This window comes from Solanum tuberosum, unplaced genomic scaffold, assembly GCF_000226075.1.
Source record: "Solanum tuberosum cultivar DM 1-3 516 R44 unplaced genomic scaffold, SolTub_3.0 scf00876, whole genome shotgun sequence".
Taxonomy (NCBI): domain Eukaryota; kingdom Viridiplantae; phylum Streptophyta; class Magnoliopsida; order Solanales; family Solanaceae; genus Solanum; species Solanum tuberosum.
Window position 1 is genome coordinate 37,172 of NW_006239802.1, and position 24,192 is coordinate 61,363.

General features: G+C 32.8%; 2 protein-coding genes across 3 annotated transcripts; one reads left to right on the plus strand and one right to left on the minus strand.

Annotated features, from left to right (window-relative positions):
• Positions 1–3,001: 3,001 nt before the first annotated feature.
• LOC102601387 (F-box protein CPR30-like) lies at positions 3,002–20,396 on the plus strand. 2 transcript variants are annotated; one of them, XM_015305618.1, is made up of 2 exons: positions 3,002–4,345; positions 20,199–20,396. In XM_015305618.1, exon 1 carries the CDS (start codon positions 3,110–3,112, stop codon positions 4,322–4,324), a length of 1,215 nt encoding a protein of 404 aa, XP_015161104.1. In that variant the 5' UTR covers positions 3,002–3,109; the 3' UTR covers positions 4,325–4,345; positions 20,199–20,396. The 2 variants fall into 2 exon arrangements, with proteins under 2 accessions (XP_015161104.1, XP_006367729.1); XM_006367667.2 differs by lacking the exon at positions 20,199–20,396 and adding an exon at positions 7,103–7,476.
• On the minus strand, positions 10,533–11,623 carry LOC107059169 (uncharacterized). Its single transcript, XM_015305617.1, has 2 exons — positions 11,166–11,623; positions 10,533–11,046 (listed from the first exon to the last, which is right to left on the minus strand). The coding sequence occupies exons 1-2, from the start codon at positions 11,621–11,623 to the stop codon at positions 10,533–10,535; spliced, it is 972 nt and encodes a 323-aa protein (XP_015161103.1).
• Positions 20,397–24,192: the final 3,796 nt, after the last annotated feature.

Here is a 24,192-nt window from a genome sequence, read left to right on the forward strand (position 1 = left end):
CTAATGCATGTATTAGTATGATTAAAGACTCAATTACCCCTCAATTGATTTTTTACATCTTTTCCACTATAATAATGGAGGGTGTCTTTGTAAATAAATATTATTCTATGCAATGCATGGTATTTTTAATGCTTCAAACCAAACAATGCATAGAAATAATCTATGTATAATTAATGCAAACGTAACTAATACATGCATTGCTAATGCAAATATTACTAAAACACTCTATTTAGCATTTGAAAAAACCTTAATGCACTAAACAGAGATTTATCGTGAAAAATCTCCTTACTCAAGGGGAAAAAAACCACTTCCAGCACGTCATAGGATTTCACCAAACTTCACTATCTTCAAAGAGCAACTTTAGGTTACAAATCTATAATCAAAGGGACTAACTTTAGTACCACACCTCAACAGTTTACTCAAACTGTTCAACGATTAACTATAATCGTTTACTCTACTCTCAAAGAAGTCAAATCCAATTCTTGTTACAAAACCTCACTTTCACACTTAGAACAATTATTACTAAATAATGGTTCTAAGTTGAAATAACACAAACTATGCTTCAAAAAGAAAACCTAACTCTAGTTCTTCTGCCATCTTGCTCTTTCAGTGTCGTCACACGCTCTTGTTGCAAAATACTCTCGATTTATGAATTGCAAAAGTGCTTTGATTCTCTTGTATCAACCATCCTTTTATAGGAGTGGATCAAACTCTAGTTGAATCCTATAAGAAAAGTAGTTATTTTAACTCAGTTAACTTTCTTTTCCTTATAAGGAGTCTTCTTCACTTCTTTTCCTTATTTAGAAGTCTTCACCTTTTAATAAGGTTTTTCCAATTCCCCGCGTTTTCTCTTGATTCTGCTACAGGATTGTGAACTGATTCACTTTGTCATTATTAAAATTAAACCTATTCAAAATATTGTCATGTCATCAACATTATTCTCCTACACTCTACCAAACGATCCCTTTTAAGTGTTTACAGTCTTCAGATTTGATGAGTTTGTTGGAATTATTCCTTACCTTTGCTAGTTTTCTCTTTTCTTTCATAATGCAAAAAATAAAGAAAGTGACTCGCGCCCATGAAAAATGGATTTGAAGACAAAAACTAGTCAATTTGTATCCCTGCATTGTGAGATATATGTGAACCCTAATCCAAATACGTTTGATCTACCATTGAAGTATCTTGTGACAACTGATTTTTATCCTCTATAACAATCCTTCTTGTAATAGCTCTAACAACTTGCATATAAGAGTTGTCTTTGTAAAGTTTGTCCCAGAATCTTACATCGAATTAGCAATGCCACTATTTAATCCTTATCAGAATCTCACTTTAGATCAGCTATGACACTAAAAGGAGCAGGGTCCTGAATGAGACTAGGTAGTCACACCATAGGAAAGCAATCACACATACTAGATGTCGAGAGTGGTGAGCTTAAATTTCGAGTGAATGATGAGGAAGTGAACTTCAATGTGTGTAAATCCATGAAACAACCTAATTAATTGCAAATGGGGTGTCGGTGATTGATGTTATTAATGAAGTCGTGTCAAGCATTGAAGCATAATAGACAGCTAACAACAAGGTCGTCAAGGCCATAATACCCCACATAGATACATATATCCCACGTCTGCAAGCCTTTACGAGTAAATATAATATAGGCTTAAGTCATCTCCGGCCACCTAAAGTTGTCCGCATAATCCACTTAGACACTTCAATTTATCCCTGTGCCAATTGAACACCTTATTTGTTCAAAAGTCATTTCTATTAGACACAAAATGCTGACATGGCAAAAAACGTGTGCTTTACTTTCTTTGAGCGCGTTAAGTTATCAAAAAAATAATTTTTTTTTTTCCCCTTAACTTATGCACCTGAATTAATAAAAAAGAAAAAAATTAATTAACAAATTAATAAAAAGGAGCAGTCGTCTTCTTCCCCATCCCTGCATCTATTATTCCACCATTTTCATCATTTTTCTTACACACATGCGCACACCCCACCCCCTCCACCTCTCTGTTTCTCTCACCCTCTGCCATTCTTCTTCTTATTTCCTTTTTTTATGTTAATTTACGTCTCAAAATCTCGATGAAGCTCAATTTATTACATGAAAAAATATGAATTGATTTTTTTTGGGAAAAAGTTTGTTACTTTTTTTTTCAATTCTAATAAATAGTTACTAATGGATAGAAGATGAAGGCAATGAGTAAAAGATATTCATGCTATCGAAATGAAAGAGAATGAGTATTTAGCTTGAGTGGATAGCAATGGTGTATTTTGTACTGCCAACGCCAACGAAAGAGGAGAAAGAGGTAGAGTGATGGTTTGATGGCGTCGCCGGTGCCGACACCGGCTCCGGTGGAAGGGGAAACCAGAATTGGGTCTATCGAAGAAGAAGAAGGGAAAGGGGGCGGGGGGAGGGGCTGTTAATTAAAAAAAACTTTTTGATTTTTTAAAATACTTTTTGGATTATTTAAATAGAGCTTTTAAATTTTTTTTAATACAATACCACGTGTCATCATTTTATTGGTAAATCGATTTTGTATTCACGTTTGAGATACATGCATTTTTATTTTTCAACTGTTTGTCAGTTTATGTCAAATAAGTAAAAAATTCTTAAAAGGTTAGAGTGTTCAATAGGTACAAGCCTTAGTTGAAATGTCTAAATAAATTATGCAGACAACTTTAAAGGACCGCAGATGATTTAAGCCTATAATATATCACAGCCATACTTATTCTTCAACATCGCTTTGTTCAGCTGCATGTAATCAATGTATATACGCCATACATATATGTCCATGTTTGGAAGTGATCTGTCACACCAATTCACATCTTAATTGAATAGAAACCACTTAACATAAATTTGTTATAATATTAGAAACTTTTCATATCAATATAATAAAATAAAAAATCTTATAATATTAGTCAAAATTCATATTTCGCTCACATTTTTAAAGAAAGAAAATTATGATTAGTGTTTAGCATTTATTTTGTAAAAAAAAATAAAAATAATATGGAATATTTTGTCTAGAATAAGGAGACAAAAGTTCTTCATTCTTCCATTTCTAGTATATCCTAAAACCCTACCGGTCGGCAGTGATCATTTTCAGCTCAAAAAATGTCCGATATTCCGCCGGAAGTTATCTCCGAGATACTTTCTCGACTTCCGGTGAAGTCGTTGTTAAGATTCAGGTGCGTATCGAAATCCATCAAAACCCTTATCGATAGCCCTAAATTCATCGAAGCTCATCTCAAAAATCAAGAACTGAAACCAAATTCCGATCTGAAGCTGATTCTCAAAGCTCACATTGTTGCTGATAACCTTTTCTCGCTTGATTTCACTTCAATGGCGTCGACCCAAATGCCCAGAGAGCTTGCACATCCACTGAAACACCTCTATGGACCGACTCAGGTACTGGGTTCTTGTCGTGGGTTGGTTTTGATTTCTAATAACATGAATGATAATGGTGTTTGGAATCCTTCTACTAAGGTGTTTAGGAAGTTACCCTTTTGTCAGTTTAACCCTCCGAGGAAACCCCCGGGTGGACGGGGTCCCGGGTTAGCTCAGATTCGTGGGGGGTTTGGGTATGATTGTTTAGCTGATGATTATAAGGTGGTTACGATTGCGCAATTGTATCATCCTGATGCTGAACCTTCGTTGGTTTCGGAAACGATGGTTTTTAGTTTGAAGTTGGGTGTGTGGAAGAAGGTTCAGGATTGTCCTTACTGGTTGCTTAAAGAGGATAATGGGGCTTGTGCTGGAGGTGCATTGCATTGGATTGTAACGAAGGAACCGGCAGCTTGGTGGAGTCCTTTGATTCTTGTGGGGCTTAAACTTGGAAATGGGAGTTTTCAGGAGGTGGCGTATCCGGAGAATTTGGGGAATTCGTTACAGATGAATTTGGCAGTGTTGGGAGAATGTCTTTGCTTGCTGAAAGGCCATCTCACTTGTACAAATGCGAAGAATCATGTGTTGGATCGTATTGACGTATGGATGATGAAGGTTTACGGAGTGAAAGAGTCTTGGGTTAAGTTGTTTTCGGTTGAGCAGTTAGAGGGTCGTCAACATTTCCGTTACTTGAGGCCAATAACATATTCAGTGACTGGTAAGGAAGTTCTTCTGGAAATGGATAATAGGAAGTTTCTTTGGTATAGTCTTGAAAGGAAATCGCTCAAACATGCTAAGATTAGCGGTGGATTGGACACTTTTGAATCCATTGTCTGTTTGGGAAGTCTTGTTCCTTTATATGGAGGTGGTAATGAAAAGGATAGGATGAAAGGGATTGAGCAACGAGATGACTCGGTGACAGTGGAAATCAAAATGGAACTCTGAAGCAGTATTAACATTATAGAGGTAATTGAAATGCATGTTTTATCTTATAGTATTATATTACCACTTTATTGTTGCTGATATGACACCCCATACGTCGAATTGCATTCTGCATTTCAGTGTAACTTCTAAAAGTTTGGAAGTTGAGATTGTCTTATCTTAGTTGACTACTTTTTCTGGTTGTGTAATCCTGCCCTCTCAATTATTAAACTGTCATAACTTGGTCCAAGATAAATTCGAAAGTCACTGGTTCAGATTTCTTGACCTCGGAAGAAAAATAGCTGTCTGTGATTGACTTGTTTAAAAAATTACAACTTGGGATGAGTTTCAAATAAAATATTACAACTTGGGATGTGTAAACTATGATAGCTCATTGACTCTCTTGTTCTTCAATTGCTAAAATGCCAAAAGGGCAATCAAAAACTGAAAAGTACCAAAGGAGCAAAGGCGCAAAGCTACCCACGCCTTGCCTCTTGTCCTGTTAATGCCGTTTAACAATGTTAAGGGGAAGGCGCATGGCCCCAGACGCCTTATAAGGCGCAGGGCCACCACACCTTACACCCTGGTGGACTCCTTCCCCTTCTCACCTCAACCGCCACACGCACACTGCCCCAACCTCCCTTCCCCTCAATTACTGCAATATGTTCACCTCAAGAAGTTGTCTCTTTTATATTGTCCAAGTGCTTTGTATCTCTTTTGACCTTTTTTGTTTATTTTTTCTTCCACTTCTAATAAATTGCCATATAAATCACATTATAAAGGTCTAAATCTACTCTTCATTAAATCTACAGAATATAAAATGAACATAAGGTTAAAAGAAAAATAGAAAATGGTACATAACTGTGAATATGATTTATAAAGTAAAATCCTTTGTTTTACTGTGTTGTAATTCTTGTTTTACCTTTTAATGAAAAAAAATTATAATCCCACAAATATTATGACATAATTTAAAATTATAAGATTCGAACGTTTTATATGTATACAGTTATTATTTTTCCATATTTAAATAACAATTTCAAAAGTCTTTATTTTTTTCTTATTTTGTATTAATTTAGATTATGTCACATCAATTAAAACAGGTGAAATAGTAAACTCTCGTTTGGATAGATTTTGAAATTGAAAATTTGAGTTTTTGAAGTTGTGAGTTTTTGAAATTTGAAGTTGTGTCTGGACTTGCATTTTACTTGATTTCTTTTTAAAGTTTTGTTAGTGGAAGTCCTGAATCACTAATCTAAGCCAGTTTTTGATGACTTTAAAATCAGATTTTCAAAATCAAGTCAAATTTCATGATCAAACGCTAGTTAAATATCTAGTAAAATAATTGAGATGAGCCTAAAGTTACTAACATATCATCATCATTATTAAAAAAAAAAAAGTTGTAAAAGTGACACAAAATAATGACCAAAAGGAGGGGGGGTTGGGGCAGTGTGCAGTGTGTGTGTGGCGGCTGAGGTGTGAGAAGGGGAAGGGGTCCACCAGGGTGTAAGGCGTGGTCACCCCTGCGCCTTATAAGGCATGTGGGGCCGTGCGCCTTCCCCTTAACATTGTTAAACGGCGTTTCAGGACAAGGGGCAAGGCGTGGTTAGCCCTGTGCCTTTTCCCCTTTGGTATTTTTCAGTTGTTGATTGCCATTTTGGCTCTGGATTCTTGTTCTTTTTAGTTCTCTTCTCAGTGTCACTGGCAATCCATCTATCCTAATCTTGTTTACTTTTCATTCAAATAGACATCAAGTTTACTTTTTTTAAAGTACATATCGTTTTGCTGCATAGTCTTACTTTCATTTTATTGCTTGGTAATAGAGGAATTCAAGTTGGAACTTTAAAGCAACCACGGGAAAGTTTAAAATTAGAGTATAGAGGCAAGTGAAATGCATGTTTCATCTTATACGGGAAACAAGAGTATAGGTCTAAATCCAAATTCTCTTTTTTTCTTAGTGAGATAGGGAAACACATTATAATTTAAAATGTTTGCAGAACTTGTGATCAAAGAATCTTGCTAGTCGAACCAAAGGTTTGGAAGTTAAGATCGTCTTATCTTAGTTGACTACTTTTCTGCTTGTCTAATCTTGCCATCTCAATTTAAAATCTTGTCGTATCTTTTGTCTGAGATAAATTTGAAAATCATCAAATTTGTTCAGTTTCTTTGACCTTACCAGAAAAATGACCGAGTCTATGACAGACTGCTTTACAAAATTACAACTTGGAATATGTAAACCTTGGCTCATTTACTCTCTTGCTGTTCTCGTAGTTCTCCATTATTTCTAAGTGACACTGATAATCCATATACCCATTATCTTGTTTTCAAGTTTGACTTTTCATTCAAAAAGACATCTAGTCAAAGACGTTTTTACAATCATTATAATTAGTTTAATAAATTCTGACTACATGATCGCGTACTCCCTGCATCTTTTTTTCCTATTCCAACTTGCATTATACTTTAGCTACTGTCTTCAATTTTTGAACTTCACATTACATTTCTAAGTTGGTGATTATTAATGGTTTTGAATGGCCACCCCATTGTACATCTGGCCATTACGCAATGGAATTTCTCCAAAGCTTCCAAAATAAAATGGTAGATTGAGTAATCATAACATTTATTTTGTTTTAACTATTTCTTGCAAAGTTCTTTGAAGTGAATGGGCTAACTAATGGAGAAGTGTGTGCTTGGGCAGGCCCCTTTCCGCCTGCCACATCCCAACGCTCTTTTTTTTGGAACATTGAGTTTACTTGTTTGTACCGATTCCTCAACTTTGTTCATAACAAAGATTTGTTGTTCTTGCAGGGATGAAGAATATAGAGAAGACCCTTCTGTTTATACCTGGCTCTCCTGATATATATAGTTAGTGCCATACCTGACTTTATCTTTTGTTAGCAACACAAATTGTCGTTGTGTCCGGAAAACTAATCCATCGACGCAAGTGTTATTTTGCTATCTAATCTAGACGTGTGAAAACCGCCTGAGGAAACGTCGTACTGTTGGTATTAACTATTAACTAGCAAGTTATTTGAATCTTCACCTATGTATCTAGTATAGCAGTCTTTTTAGCTGCTGGAAAATTGTGGTTAAACATATGACTAATATTTTGCTTGTTGATTCTTGTGTTAACGTTAGTATTATGTGCTAATGTGTGTTAATCTAGTTTATTTGTGTCTGTATTTTTGTTTACAAATGATGGAGGTGCTCAACCATTCGAGTAAAGTTTCACTTGTTTGGTCATTTCTATCAGTATTACTCCATTTCGTTCACTTTTTACTTGTCCATTAACGACTTCAGATTTGACCTCTTACTATCTTCGACTTTGTTGCTTTCAAGGCTTTCGCCCTTTATCGTCTTGTTTCTGGAGTGGTAAAACCATGTTCATGCACCAATTGTCTTTGAGTAATTTTATTGGTGATTAACAATAATATACTGGTAGAACGGCTCAATAAGATCGAGTCAACTTTAACGAGACATTTATTGTTTTTGGTCAATCTTTAAAAAGAAAAATTAACCTAAAATTTATTATAGGTAAGAATTGGACTTCAATTCTTTTTAAACTAGAGGTCTGAGGTTTGAGTCTCGTAATAATATTTTGTTTAGCTATAGAGTACTTTCCTCTTTGATTGGTTCGGTGTGTCTCAAAATCGAATTAATCGGGAAATTCAATCTAAATATCAAACATTGGATAAAGAAAAACTGAGACCTTCAATATATATATATATATATATATATATATACCTTTTCCTATTATATATATATGTTAAAATATCATCTCTGACCTTTTCCTATGTTTACTTTTCATACATATTTTAATTTCCTTTATACAAATTCTGACTTAGATATCGATTATGTCTACTTAAGAAACTAAAGATAATAAAATGTTAATGTCCTTTGAGTTGTTATATTCTAATTTCTAACCCATCAATTTGAATTTTTGACTTTTTGTGCATTGTGTTAAATTTAAATCACTTTGTAATCTTGCTGCGGCTATATTTACTAAAATATTTTCTTCGTCTATTTATTTGTCAAATATTTTAAAAATAAATTTTTATTTTTATTTATCGTTTTGAAACAATTTAATTTTACTTTTAATATTAATTATTTATTTTTCAATTACTTCTTAATATCTAGACTATACATTAATTAATATAAATATAAATATTATAATAAAATATTCATATTAATCAATAATCATCATGAATTTTACCTATAAATCTATAATAGGTAAAAATTGGACCTCATTCTTTTTAAACTAGAGTTCTAAGGTTTGAGTTTTAGAATGATTTTTTGTTTAGTTAGGGAGCACTTTCCTCTTTAATTGATCATACGTGTCTTAGAATCGAATTAATTGAGAAATTCAATAAAAATATCAAACATCAAATAAAGAAAAACTAAGGCTTTCAAAATTCTGAAGCCTATAATTTTCGATTTAATCGCTTTAGTGGCTTGACCCTTTGACCGGCCCGGCCTCTTGATATCTCATTGCTAATTGGTTAATGGTGAAACCATATTAATGTACCAAATGTCTTGAGTGATTTTAATAGGTGATTAACATTAATCTTTTGACATCACCTTTTTTTTTTTGTTTTCCACCCGGTGTTCGAAGCCTACATTAGAGCTCCGACTAAATCTGGATCGCGCTCTGCAGGGCCCATTCGGGGATGGCTCTCCCAACAAGATTTTCTCCATACCCAGGGCTCGAACCTGAGACCTCTGATTAAGGGTGAAACACTCCCATCAGTGCACCACAACCCATGTTGGTCTCCTGACATCATGTTGCTAATTGGTAAATATCAGTTAAATTTAGTCAATTAACGAGGCATTAGTATGTAACATTAGCATAAAATAGATGTATTTAAATAAAGGAAAAATTACGAGAATATACTATTTAAGACTTTAAATTACATAATATTATTCTAGTCTTTTTATTTATAACATTAACATTTTAATTATAAATATGACAATTTATTATAAAACAAATAGCTACACGATTTAAGACCTATTTTATTGGTTAGTGAGCTGATTTTATGGGAATCATATTTTACCTTTTATTTTATTTAATTTTTAGAATCTCTATCACAATTATATTTGAATATGTTTTCGTTAATAAATATCTCATTTTCTTTCTCTTGTTACCCTTTTCACGAAGGGATACAATTAGACATTCATCGTACTTTTTATTGGTATTAATGTTGGATTGTTGCACTATTTTTTATTTTTCAATATCATCTTTTTATCAAGACAAAGGATTTGTCTCTCCTTCTTGAAAATATTAAGCAACAATTTATTTTCATTCGTTTTCTTCTTTTTAAAATCATCTCTAATAAAGCAAATAAATTATTTTTACTTCTTGGAAAAATCAATTATGAGTAGAAAAATTACTATAGATAATACTCTCAGAAAAAGTCTCGTTTAAGAAATATTCATCTTTTCTCATTAAGAATTTTGATTTTTCTTCATACTTGTTCCCCCCTCTTCCCCCCCCCCTCAAAATTACACATTTTTGAGGAAAAAATCACAAAAATATACTATATATTTATTAAAAAACATAAATCAATACCAATTGGGTTCAAAAGTGGCCCGATTGGAAACAGCAAAACAAAGTAAACTACAAGAAAAAGAAAACAAACTAACAGAAAAGGAAATAAACTCAAATGTCTGGAAAAAAAATCAGCTTCTCCGGTGTGACAATAGCCGGAGAATCCTCCCAAAGTGACGACCAGTCCTTCCAAATACTAACCTCCTCTTGATATGAGCTTTGTTCGATATCGATCCAGGTACGGGCTGCAATCACGTCCACATCAACAAATCTCACTGATGTAATGGTTCAAATACCTTTGAAGACTTCTTCTACCTGAATTTTATCGATCTGAGCTAGATCTCAAGTTATGCACAAGAATTTTGGGGACACGCTTCAGTCGCCATCCAGATTTGAAGACAAGATCTATCGAGATAAGTTTTACCTTTATAATTTAATTACTCATCTTTGAGATATGTTTTGATACCTAGTCCTTGATTATTCTCCTCAACAGGTTGAATCCCACCGGGATTAATACCACTGTTTAAGTCGACTAATCTCTGACCTTGCATCGCTCAACCTTTTCAGGAGACTAAGGTAATCTTTCACCTTCTTAGTTTAGTCCTCTCCTGATTTGCTTTGAACTGATGTGGTGCTCTTTTTCTTTTTTAAGCACCATTATAATGTTTGTTTTGAACTTTTCGGATCCTCAAATTAGGAGTCTTTTCTTTGTCTTATTGCAAAATAGCTTTCGCCTGTTGTGATAGTTCCTGCATATTTCGATATTGTAAAATGAGCAAACGACTTAGTTAAAGCATCATCGAGGCTATTCCCTTCTCTGAGGACGTGAATCACCTCCACCCCATGACTCCTTATCATTGTCTGAATGTGTCTAATATCCCAAGCTATCTGCCATGGGACCTCCCATACTCCATGTATAACTTTCTGAGCCACTAGTGAGTCTGTCTCAATTATCAAGGGAAGGAAATTTCCTTGACTGCAGTATTGTAACCCTTCATTAATTGCCATGACCTCTGCCTCCAAAATAGATGTAGTATTAATTCTTCTAGATTCTGCATATTTCAAATCTCCTCGTATATCTCTAATACAAAAGGCTATACACCCAACTCCTGATTCAAGCTGATAAGAAGCATCAGTATTGCATTTATATACTCCCATGGGGGATGACTCCATCTCACCACCATAGATTTTGTCAATGGAGCATATCCTTCAAGATATTTGACAATTAAGGGCCAATTTTGAGGGACATTTTTTAACCATGGATATCTACTCTTAGTAAATAAGTAGATGTTTCTATGTATCTCTACAATCATTAGGGTTGTTGACATATTTCCACCATGCTTCATTACATTCCTCTTCTTCCAAATTTCCCAAGTTATGAAAACAGGAACTACTTTAAACAATTGCTTCAATTTAGGACTACCATCAGCTTTCCACCAATCTTTCATAATCTGTTGAAGCTGATTAATTGGAAATGATAACCCTGCAGCATTTCTAAAAGTTTTCCAAACAGATTGAGCACTAGGACAATTGACAAAAAGATGAGAGAAAGTTCCAAGAGCACTATTATTACAGTAGCTACAATCAACCCTCTCCACTATGTTCCTTCTAATTAAGACCTCCCCAATAGGAATCCTTCTAAACCATAATCTCCACATAAAAAAGGATACCTTAAAAGGCAAACCTTTCTCCCAAATTTTGGAGATATCTTCTATATACTCTCCTCTACTTCTGCATAATTCCCAGGCTGAGCTAACTTTGAATTTACCATCACTACTAGGCATCCACCATGCTTTATCTCTTCATTCAGTACTAGTAAAGCTTCCTAAGGTATTGCATATGTGATTGCATATATCCTCATTGAAATTACTTTCCAGTGCATTAATCTTCCATCCATCTTCAGCATATAGTTCCTTGACATTTCCAGTTGACTTTGGTTATGTGATATAGGCATCAAAAAATGCAAAGCACACAGTTGTGTCCAGTTATCAAACCACACACTAGCATGTCCTTCTCTAGGTTCCCACCAGATCTCTTGATCAAAGAAACCCCTAGCTTGTAACATAGTTTTCCAAACTTGATATCCTTCTTTTTAGTCCACCAATTATGGCCTTTGTCTTTAACAATACTTATTTCACATAAAATTAGTTCACATGGTATTTTTTGTTCTAAAATTCCACCACAGCTTAGCAAATAAAACTTTGGAGACATCAAATAAAGATCTAAAACCTAAACCTCCCTCCTCCTTGGGCAGATAAATATCCCCCTATGCTACCCAGTGAGTGGCTCTTCCTTGTTCTTTATAATTCCACAAGAATTTTGCAAAAATTTATGAATATCATCAATGACACATTTAGGAGGCGTGATAGCTGAGAGGAGGTAGACACGAATACTCTGCAATACATGGTTAATCAACACTGCTTTGCCCCATTAGATAAAAGTTTCCCTTTCCACATTTGAAGTTTATTCTGAATCTTCTTGATGAGCTCTTTGAAATGAATCTTATTCTTCTTAGCATGACCAATAGGACAACCCAAATAAGTTAAAGGAAAACTGCCTTTGCAGAAACCTGTGATTTCCTCCACCATTTGAACAGAGCTAAGAGCAGCTTTGTTAAACAAGTAAAATAAACTGTTTTCTTTGTTTATAAGCTGTCCTGATTGCTGTTCATACATTTTCAATGTGTGCATTATCAACTTGAGAGAACTCCTATCAGCAAAGGCAAAAATAATTGTATCATCAGCATAAGATAAGTGATTCAACTGTTCACTCCATTTAGGAAGACCATATCCTTTATATTCCTCTTCTAGGAATAGATGATTTAGAGCTCTCGTTAATACCTCAGCAGTAAGTATAAACAAAGCAAGAGACAAAGGATCTCTTTGTTTAACTCCTCTTGATTAATGGAAAAAACCATATGCTTGACCATTAATCAATATAGAGTACCAATTATTAGCAATAATTCTCCAAATCATGTCAAGCATCATAGAATTGAAACCCATTTTTCCATTACTTTAATAAAAAATCTCCAATCAACCCTGTCATACGCCTTTTCCATGTCAAGCTTGATAATTACATTATCTGGTTTGCTCCTCAACCTAATATCAGTAACAATTTCTTGAGCCAGCAATACATTTTCAGTAATATTTCTTCCTTTGACAAATTCAGATTGATTCTGGGATATCAATCTAGGAAGCAACACCTCCATTCTATCATGCACCAATCTAGATATGATTTTATTAAGAAAATTACTCAAGCTAATAGGTCTAAGATCAGAAAAGGATTGAGGAAAATCCTTTTTAGGTAATAGCACCAAGTTAGTATGAGTAATAGACTTAGGTAAAGTAGCTCCTTTGAAGAAAGCTTAAACTACTTTTATCACATCTGAACCAATAGTGTCCTAACAGTTCTGATAAAAACAACCAGAAAAACCATCTGGTCCACAAAAGATTTATGCATTTAACTCAAATACTACCCTCTTAATCTCAACCTCATCAGGTAACTTGGTCAATATATCATTTTCCTTTTGTGAGATTACAGGATTAATATGCATTAGTAGAGATAAGTTAGAATGATTAACCCTGCAGTAAATTGTTTGGTAAAAAAATTAACCCTTTCCTCTGCAATCGCATTTTCTGATTCTGCCCATGAGCCATCAGATTTAATTATTCTCCTCATGTAAAGCCTCTTTCTTCTTCCTCTCACTAAACTGTGAAAAAATTTAGTGTTCATGTCCCCTTCCTCAAACCACTGCACACTAGATTTTTATCTCCAAAACTCTTCTTCAAAGTGTAAATAAACCTTCAGCTCTGTATGAGCATTCTGAAGAATACTTCTGTTAGCGGGTGATGGATCGTCAAGAAATAGTTGCTCCTTCAATTTCACTATCTCTTCTCTAATTGCTAATTGTTTAAAAATATCCCCAAAATTTTCTTTACTCCACTTAGCTAAAGCCTTCTTGGTCCTCTACTGTTTCTGCTTAAGTTGTACAAAAATATCATCTGAACTCTCAGCCACCCAGTTCTGCTCCACTTCTTCTTTAAAATCCTCTCTTTCAGTCCAAAACTTGAGAAACCTAAAAGGTTTGACAATATTACATTTACTGGCTCCATAAGTAAGCAGGAGTGGGGCATGATCAGACCTAGTCCTAGCCAAATGTTGTACCCATGAATTGCCATATAAGTCCAAAAATAAATTATTCACCACTACCCTATCCAATCTCTTAAAAATGCATTCCCCATCTACCCTACCATTCTACCAGGTGAAAGGGTTTCCTGAGAAAGTAATATCAGCCAAACCACTTGCATTTAAACATTCAGCAAAATCCTCATACTCTTGGGGATATACTGGTAAACCACCAATCTTTTCTTTTTCACTCAATATCACATTAAAATCACTCCCGATCATCCAGGGGACAACATATTCCTGACTTATTGTGAATATCTCATCCCAGAGCGAAAGTCTCTCAATAGCAGAACATTTTGCATATACAGCAGATACCAAAAGTTGTTCCCCATTTTCCAGAGTGAGTTGTAAAGTTAATTGTTGCTCTGAGTCAGCTATAACTCCTACATAAACGTGTTGCTTCACAAACACCCAAATTTGACCATTCACATTATAGTTGACATAGTGCATCCCCAATCTTCTTTTGTATCTCTGAATATGCTTAGAATTTTGAAATGGCTCCATTAATGCAATCAACAAAAACTTATGATGTTTGTGGAGCATTTGAACTCTGTGAAATGCTTGTTGAGTATTAACAGACCTAATAATCCAAAATAAAGCTTTGTACTTCATTTAGAAACTGTTTTGGCAACCCTTCTAGCTTGAACCCTTGTAGGTAAAATACAATTACTGTCTCCATTAGCTTTACCTTTTCTTCCTTTTGTGCATAACTTAGGTGATAAGCCTGCCCCTTTGCATACTTGAACCAAGTTAGAGTCATTTTCCCCCTTTTCAATTTCTTCTAGGTATTCACTGTCTCCTACTTCAAGCTCTTGATTTTCCTTATTTTGGTCTTTGGTTTAGTTGCTCCATCTTATGAGACACCAAAGCATGCAGAGCTTCCATTAGTGATGATTTGCTAGTATTGAAATTTGTAATACTTGCATTTGTGCACTCTTGCACCTCCTGGTTCTGCTGGAATTGGATCTGCACCTTACCTTCCGCCACCATCTGCAAAGGTTCCTGGTATGTTGCTATTTCCATGTCTTGTACTGTGACAATTGTTTTCATTTCACCCTCCAGCATACTACTTGTATTTTCAGTTTGTTCTTCCCCTAATTGCTCACTTTTTTTATCACTTGCAGGTGCATCATCACAGGCAGTCCCTACTCCAGTAACAGCCTTCACAGCTGCATCATATACTACTACTGCTCCTCCATCTATTTGTTGTACAACATTCTGCACTAGTGTTCCAGCCTCCTCTACCCTTTGCCCTAAATACTCTTTCACTTTTGTGTCCATGTTATTATTGTTGTTGTTGGTTTGTTTCTCTTGTTGTGTAAATACCTCTGTGACCCATTCCTTGGTTGATACATGCTGATGAAAGTTGTCGTCTATATGCGTATGATTGTTTTTGTCTATTTCTTTTGCCCTGCCATTAGTCGATAGATTATCACTTTGTTGTTCACTATTTGCATCTTCATCGTTAAGAGCTGCAAAAGAGTTGCCAATTCTCATCGCTGTATCATCTTTTTGGTGTTCACTTTGCTTCTGCCTTGAGATAAATCTGTTTGTAGGGTGCCATTTTTTTAGTTGTTTTTCAACACAAATCACAGGTGTTCCAATTGCCTCCAGTGAGTCGACATTGTCCTGCCTCTCCTCCTCTTCATCTACTGTTACTTTGAGTTCATGATGTAATACTCTACATTCCATCTCTGCATGACCTTGTAACTTGCATGCTTGACAATACTTTGGCAGCAAGTCATATTGTATCTTAACCTTCTTAACTCTTGATGTCTCTGTATCCTCATTTCTCACCTCTAGTTCTATGACTTTAGGGAGATCTGCTAATAAATCCACCTGTACCTTCACCTTTGCACAGCTCGGCCGAGTTTTATTTATCGTAGCTACATCAAGGCGTAATGGTTTCCCTACTATTGAGGCTAGAGAGAAAATGGATTCCTTTACAAAAAAGGTGGGTCTTAATTCTGGAAAGGAGATCCATGCCATTGCTTGAGTGGTTTCCTCTTCTGCATTAAATTTTGCATCATAAATAAGAGGTCGTATCATATATGAATATCCATCCTTGGATAATATAAAATACGTTGGCTTAGACATCATATTGATGAAATCTTCCTTTCAAGTGAATCTTATAAGAATATGTATTTTTCGTAGTAACCCGATTTTACAATCCCCCTTAACACTGCATTGCTTAGGAATTTGTATGCGCAATTCATCCAAATCAGGCCAACCATATGAAAACTTCCCAATAACTGCGTATTGCATATTTTCTATGATGTTCATCCTATCGACTTCTTTTTCGGTCCAGACTATCCTTGGAACCCCATTGTTATAGGATACTTGTTTGATCGAAATTGGTTCCACTGCTGGCATTATGGTATTTTTCTCCTTATCACTTTTAAACATAATATCATATACTGGGACAAAATTCTTTCCGTCATTCAAATTACCATGTGATTTTCCATCATTTGATGGTGTTGCGTTTGTATGGCGTAGTATGGGAAATGCAAAATCATTGTATAACTCTAATGCCGGTCCAGCACTCAACGGCTAGCCGGCAGCCATAATCCTACCGGAAATCGGAGCTAGGGTTTGAAAGATCCTAATATTTTGGAGCTAAGTTTCTCAATTAAGTAAAAAAATATACTATTTTATACCTTAATTTACATAATATTGTTTTAAATTTTTTATCTACAACATTAACATTTTGATTCTTCGTAATCATAGGTTCATACAATATCCAACCATGCATCAAAACCTCAATAAATGAGTCACATATCATATTTAATTATAATAATATATATTGACATTATCTACGTAGGATAAGGATTACATAACTTAATATATACAAATAATGCACATGCCATCGAAAAACTAATATAATAAAAAAGATATAACACAACCTTATCAACATTGAGGTAGTAAAGGGATGGTGATTGTTCAACATCATCAAAAAACTTGTTAGGTCCACAATCATCAAAAATTAATCATACTTTGTTGCTTGATTATACTCCCTATTAATGGAGTCGAGCAGGGATAAGGGGTTCACTTAAATTTTAAAGAAAATAATATTATTTATATACGATTAATTTATATATATATATATATATATATATATATATATTACATGTTGAAATATCCTTTGACTTTTCCTTATATTACTTTTCATACATATTTTAATTTTCTAAAATTTTTGACTTAGATATCGATTACGTCTAAGTAAGAAACTATAGATAATAAAATGTTAACGTCCTTCGAGTTGTTATATTCTAATCCATCAATTTGAATTTCTGACTTTTTGTGAATTGTGTTAATTTTAAATCACTTTGCCTAATCTTGCTGCAGCCATATCTACTAAATACTTTCTTCGTTTATTTTTATTTATTAAATAATTTTAAATAATTTTTTATTTTTATTTGTAATTTTAGAATGATTTTTTAAATTTTACTTTTTATATTAATTACTTATTTTTTTCAACTACTTCTTAATATCTAGACTATACATTAATTAATATAAATATAATAATGAATTTCATATTAATCATCGTGATTTTTTTGATATAAAGTCAAAGTGGACGGGGATAACATTTTTTAATAGTTTTACATGTCCTTTTCATTTTCTTGAAATGACAAAATTAAATATGTTTTTGGAAGAAATAAGAAAGATATTGTTTCCAAAAAAAAAAGAAAGCTATTATTTTATGTTAAGATATTCTAAAAAAAAAGTATGTGATTTGAGATTTTGTAAATCTTGAACTCCCATAAGAAAATATTTTATTTATATATAATTAAAATTATTTTATATATATATATATAATAAATATTAGATTTTTTTCATTTTTTTACCAATGAAAAACTGAAAAATACACCCTGGTGGACCCCCTCCCCTTCTCACCTCAACCGCCACACGCACACTGCCCCAACCCCCCTTCCCCTCAATTACTGCAATATGTTCACCTCAAGAAGTTGTCTCTTTTATATTGTCCAAGTGCTTTGTATCTCTTTTGACCTTTTTTGTTTATTTTTTCTTCCACTTCTAATAAATTGCCATATAAATCACATTATAAAGGTCTAAATCTACTCTCCATTAAATCAATAGTATATAAAATGAACATAAGGTTAAAAGAAAAAAATAGGAAAGGGCACATTACTGTGAAAATGATTTATAAAGTAAAATCCTTTGTTTTACTGTGTTGTACTTCTCGTTTTACCTTTTAATGAAAAAAATTATAACCGCACAAATATTATGACATATTTAAGATTATAAGATTCGAATGTTTTATATGTATACAGTTATTATTTTTCCATGTTTACATCACAAATTCAAATGTTTTTATTTTTTTCTTATTTTGTATTAATTTATATTATGCCACACTTATTCAAACAGGTGAAATAGTAAACTCTCGTTTGTATAGATTTTGAAATTGAAAGTTTGAGTTTTTGAAGTTGTCTGGACTTACATTTTACTTGATTTTTTTTTTGATGTTTTGTAAGTGGAAGTCCCGAATCACTAATCTAAGCCAGTTTTTGATAACTCTAAAATCATATTCTCAAAATGAAATCAAATTTCGTGATAAAACGCTAGCTAAATATCTAGTAAAATAATTGAGATGTGCCTAAACTTACTAAAATATCATCATCATTAGTGGTAAAAGTGGCACAAAATAATGACCAAAAGGGAGGGGGTGTCTTGGTGAACAGATTGCGTTAATTGAGGGAAGGGGGTGGGGGGGGGGGGCAGGGGGGGGGGGGGCTGGGGGGGGGGAAGGGGAAGGGGTCCACCAGGGTGTAAGGCGTGGTAATCCCTGTGCCTTATAAGGTGTGTGGGGCCGTGCGCCTTCCCCTTAACATTGTTAGACGGCGTTAACAGGACAAGGGGCAAGGCGTGGTTAGCCCTTTACCTTTTCCTCTTTGGTATTTTTCAGTTTTTCATTACCCTTTTGGCATTTTAGCAAAAAATTGTTGCCATTTTGGCTCTGGACGGTTGTTCTTCTTAGTTCTCTTGCTTCGTAGTGTCACAGACAATCCATCTATCCTTATCTTGTTTCCAAGTTCACTTGTCATTCAAATAGACATCAAGTTTCCTTTTTTTAAACTACACGTCGTTTTACTGCATAGTCTTATTTCCATTTTATTGCTTGGTTATAGAGGAAATCAAGTTGGAACTTTGAAGCAACCACGGAAAAGTTTAAAATTAGAGTAGAGGCAAGTGAAATGCATGTTTCATCTTATACCGGGGAACAAGAGTATAGGTCTAAATCCAGATTCTCTTTTTTACTTAGTGAGATAGGTAAACACTATAATTTAAAATGTTTGCTGGACTTGTGATCAAAGAATCTTGCTAGTCAAACCAAAGGTTTGGGAGTCAAGATTGTCTTATCTTAGTTGACTACTTTTCTACTTGCCTAATCTTGCCTTCTCAATTTAAAACTATCTTTTGTCCAAGATAAATTTGAAAATCATCAAATTTGTTCAGTTTCTTTGACCTTACCAGAAAAATGACCGAGTCTATGACAGACTGCTTTACAAAATTACAACTTGGAATGTGTAAACTTTGGCTCATTTACTCTCTTGCTGTTCTCGTAGTTCTCCATTATTTCTTAGTGACACTGATAATCCATCTACCCATTATCTTGTTTTCAAGTTGACTTTTCATTCAAATAGACATCTAGTCAAAGACGTTTTTACAATCATTAAATAGTTTAATAAATTCTGAATCCTCTACATGATCGCGTACTCCCTGCATCTTTTTTTCCTCTTCCAACTTGCATTATACTTTAGCTAGTGTCTTCAATTTTTGAACTTCATGTTACATTTCTAAGTTGGTGATTATTAATGGTTACGAATTGCCACCCCATTGTACATCTGGCCATTACGCAATGGAATTTCTCCAAAGCTTCCAAAATAATATGGTAGATCGAGTAATCGTAACATTCATTGTGTTTTAAATATTTCTTGCGAAGTTCTTTGAAGTGAATGGGATAACTAATGAAGAAGTGTGTGCTTGGGCATGCTATCTATTACAACCAAATGCTTTAGATGGAAGTAGATTTCATGTACATTTAAGGCCCCTTTCCGCCTGCCACATCCCAACGCTCTTTTTTGGAACATTGAGTTTACTTGTTTGTACCGATTCCTCAACATTGTTCATAACAAAGATTTGTTGTTCTTGCAGGGGATGCATTTCAGTTTACGAAAGGATGAAGAATATAGAGAAGACCCTTCTGTTTATACCTGGCTCTCCAGATATATATAGTTAGTGCCATACCTGACTTTATCTTTTGTTAGCAACACAAATTGTCGTTGTGTCCGGAAAACTAATCCATCGACGTAAGTGTTATTTTGCTATCTAATCTAGACGTGTAAATACCACCTGAGGAAACGTCGTACTGTTAGTTGATATTTTGCTATTTGGATCTTCACCTATGTATCTAGTATAGCAGTCTTTTTGGCTGCTGGAAAATTGTGGTTAAACATATGAGTAATATTTTGCTTGTTGATTCTAGTGTTAACATTAGTATTATGTGCTAATGTGTGTTAATCTAGTTTACTTGTGTCTGTGTTTTCGTTTTTATATGATGGAGGTGCTCGACCATTCGAGCAAAGTTTCACTTGTTTGGTCATTTCTATCGATATTACTCCATTTCGTTCACTTTTACTTGTCCATTAACGACTTTAGATTCGACCTCTTACTATCTTCGACTTTGTTGCTTTCAAGGCTTTCGCCCTTCATTGTCTTGTTTCTGGAGTGGTAAAACCATGTTCATGTACCAATTGTCTTCGAGTAATTTTATTGGTGATTATCAATAATATCCTGGTAGAACGGCTCAATAAGATCGATGGCCTAAAAGTCAACTTTAACGAGACGTTTATTGTTTTGTGGTCGATCTTTAAAAAGAAAAATTAACCTAAAAATCTATTATAGGTAAGAATTGGACTTCAATTCTTTTTAAACTAGAGGTTTGAGGTTTGAGTTTCGTAATAATATTTTGTTTAGCTACGGAGTACTTTCCTCTTTGATTGGTCCTGTGTGTCTCAAAATTGAATAAATCGGAAAATTCAATATAAATATCAAACATTGGATAAAGAAAAATTGAGACCTTCAATATATGTGTTAAAATATCATCTCTGACCTTTTCCTATATTTACACTTTTCTTACATATTTTAATTTCCTTTAATAAAAATTCTGACTTAGATATGATTACGTCTACTTAAGAAACTAAAGATAATAAAATGTTAACGTCCTTGGGGTTGTTATATTCTAATTTCTAACCCATCAATTCGAATTTTTGACTTTTTGTGCGTTGTATTAATTTTAAATCACTTTGCCTAATCTTGCTGCGGCTATATCTACTAAAATATTTTCTTCCTTTATTTTTATTTGTTAAATATTTTAAAAATAAATTTTTATTTTTATTTATCATTTTGAAACAATTTAATTTTACTTTTTGTATATTAATTATTTATTTTTTCTAATTACTTCTTAATATCTAGACTATACATTAATTAATATAAATATAAATATTATAATAAAATATTCATATTAATCGTCATGAATTCATATTAATCAATAATCATCATGAATTTTACCTATAAATCTATTATAGGTAAAAATTGGATCTCATTCTTTTTAAACTAGAGTTCTAAGGTTTGAGTTTTAAAATGATTTTTTGTTTAGTTAGGGAGCACTTTTCTCTTTAATTGATCATACGTGTCTCATAATCAAATTAATCGAGAAATTCAATATAAATATTGAATATCGAATAAAGAAAAACTAAGGCTTCCAAAATTCTGAAGCCTATAGTTTTCGATTTAGTCGCTTTAGTGGCTTGAGTTTTCGATTTAGTCGCTTTAGTGGCTTGACCTTTTGGCCGGCCCGGCCTCTTGGTATCTCATTGCTAAATTGGTTAATGGTGAAACCATATTAATGTACCAAATGTCTTGAATGATTTTAATAGGTGATTAACATTAATCTCCTGACATCATGTTGCTAATTGGTTAATACAAGTTAAATTTAGTCAATCAACTAGGCATTAGTATATAACATTAGCATAAAATAGATGTATTTAATTAAAGGAAAAATTAACGAGAATAATATTATTTAAGATTTTAAATTACTTAATATTATTCTAGTCTTTTTATTTATAAAATTAATATTTTAATTATAAATATGACAATTTATTATAAAATAAATAGCTACACAATTTTAAGACCTATTTTATTGGTTAGTGGGATGATTTTACCTTTTATTTATTTACTTCTTAGAATCTTCAGTCACAATTATATTTGAATATGTTTCTTTAATAAATATCTTTCTTTCTCTCTCTTGTTACTCTTTTCACGAAGGGATACAACTAAATGATATTCATCGTACTTTTTTATAGGTAATGTTGGATTGTTTGCACTAATTTTTATTTTTTCAATATCATCTTTATCAAGACAAGACAGATTTGTCTCTCCTTCTTGAAAATATTAAGCAACAATTTATTTTCATTCCTTTTCTTCTTTTCAAAATCATCTCTATTAACACAAATAAATTATTTTTGCTTCTTGGGAATTGACTATGAGTAGAAAAATTACTATAGATAATACTCTCAGAAAAAGTCCCGTTTAAGGAATATTCATCTTTTCTCATTAAGAATTTTGATTTTTCTTCATACTTGTCCCCCCACCCCCAAAAAAATACGCATTTTTGAGGAAAAATCACAAAAATATACTATTTAATACCTTAATTTACATAATATTGTTCTAATATTTTTTATTTACAACATTAACATTTTGATTCTTCATAATCATAGGTTCATACAACATCCAATCATGCATCGTAACCTCAATAAATGAGTCATATATAATATTTAATTTTAATAAGATTGACATTATCTACGATAAGGATATCAGGAGATATTTAATCGTTTGGGTCGAGCATCTAATCTTAACCTCAATAAATGAGTCATATATAATATTTAATTTTAATAAGATTGACATTATCTACGATAAGGATTACATAACTCATTACTTAATATATACATATAATGCACATGTCGTCGAAAAACTAGATTAATATAAAAGATATAACACAACCTTATCAACATTGAGGTAGGTAGTAAAGGGATAGTGAGTGTTCAACATCATCAAAAAACTTGCTAGGTCCACAATCATCAAAATTTAATCATACTTTGTTGTTTGATTATACTTCCTATTAATGGAATCGGGCAGAGATAAGGGGTTCATATATATATATATCGTATATAAGTAATATTATTTTCTTTTGAAAAAATTTAAGTGAACATATAATATATATATATATATATATATATATATTATATGTTGAAATATCCTTTGACTTTTTTCTATATTTACTTTTCATACATATTTTAATTTCTCTTAGTAGAAAATCTGACTTAGATATGAATTATGTCTAAGTAAGAAACTATAGATAATAAAATGTTAACGTCCTTCAAGATGTTATATTATAGCCCATCAATTTGAATTTTCAACTTTTTGTGAATTGTGTTAATTTTAAATTACTTTTGCCTAATCTTGCTGCAGCCATATCTACTAAATACTTTCTTGGTTTATTTTTATTTATTAAATATTTTAAAGATAATTTTTTTTTATTTATAATTTTAGAGCAATTTTTTTAATTTTACTTTTTATATAATTACTTGTCTTTTCAATTATTTCTTAATATCTAGACTATATATTAATTAATATAAATATTATAATGAATTTCATATTAATCATCATGATTTTTTTTTATATAAAGTCAAAGTGGACGGGGATAACATTTTTTAATAGTTTTACATGCCTTTTTCATTTTCTTGAAATGACAAAACTAAATATGTTTTTGGAAGAAAGAAGAAAGATTGAAATGACAAAATTAAATATGTTTTTGGAAGAAAGAAGAAAGATATTGTTTCCAAAAAAAAGAAAGTTATTATTTTATGTTAAGTAGATATTCTAAAAAGAAAAGTATGTGATTTGAGATTTTGTAAATCTTGAACTCCCATTAGAAAATATTTTATTTATATATAATTTAAATTATTGTATACACATATATATACTAATATTAAATTTTTAAATTTTTTTATATATTATTTCTTTATATTTTAAATTTGCTTAATAAAAGTTCTGACTCCACTACTGTTATTATCCACTACTGTTATTA

Coding starts and splice junctions, on each gene's coding strand:
- LOC102601387 (XM_015305618.1), top strand. CDS start 3,110: ATGTCCGATATTCCGCCGGAAGTTATCTCCGAGATACTTTCTCGACTT.
- LOC107059169 (XM_015305617.1), bottom strand. CDS start 11,623: ATGCCTAGTAGTGATGGTAAATTCAAAGTTAGCTCAGCCTGGGAATTA. Junction 11,047..11,165: donor ATGAAGCATGGTGGAAATAT/GTCAACAACCCT, acceptor AATATCTTGAAG/GATATGCTCCATTGACAAAA.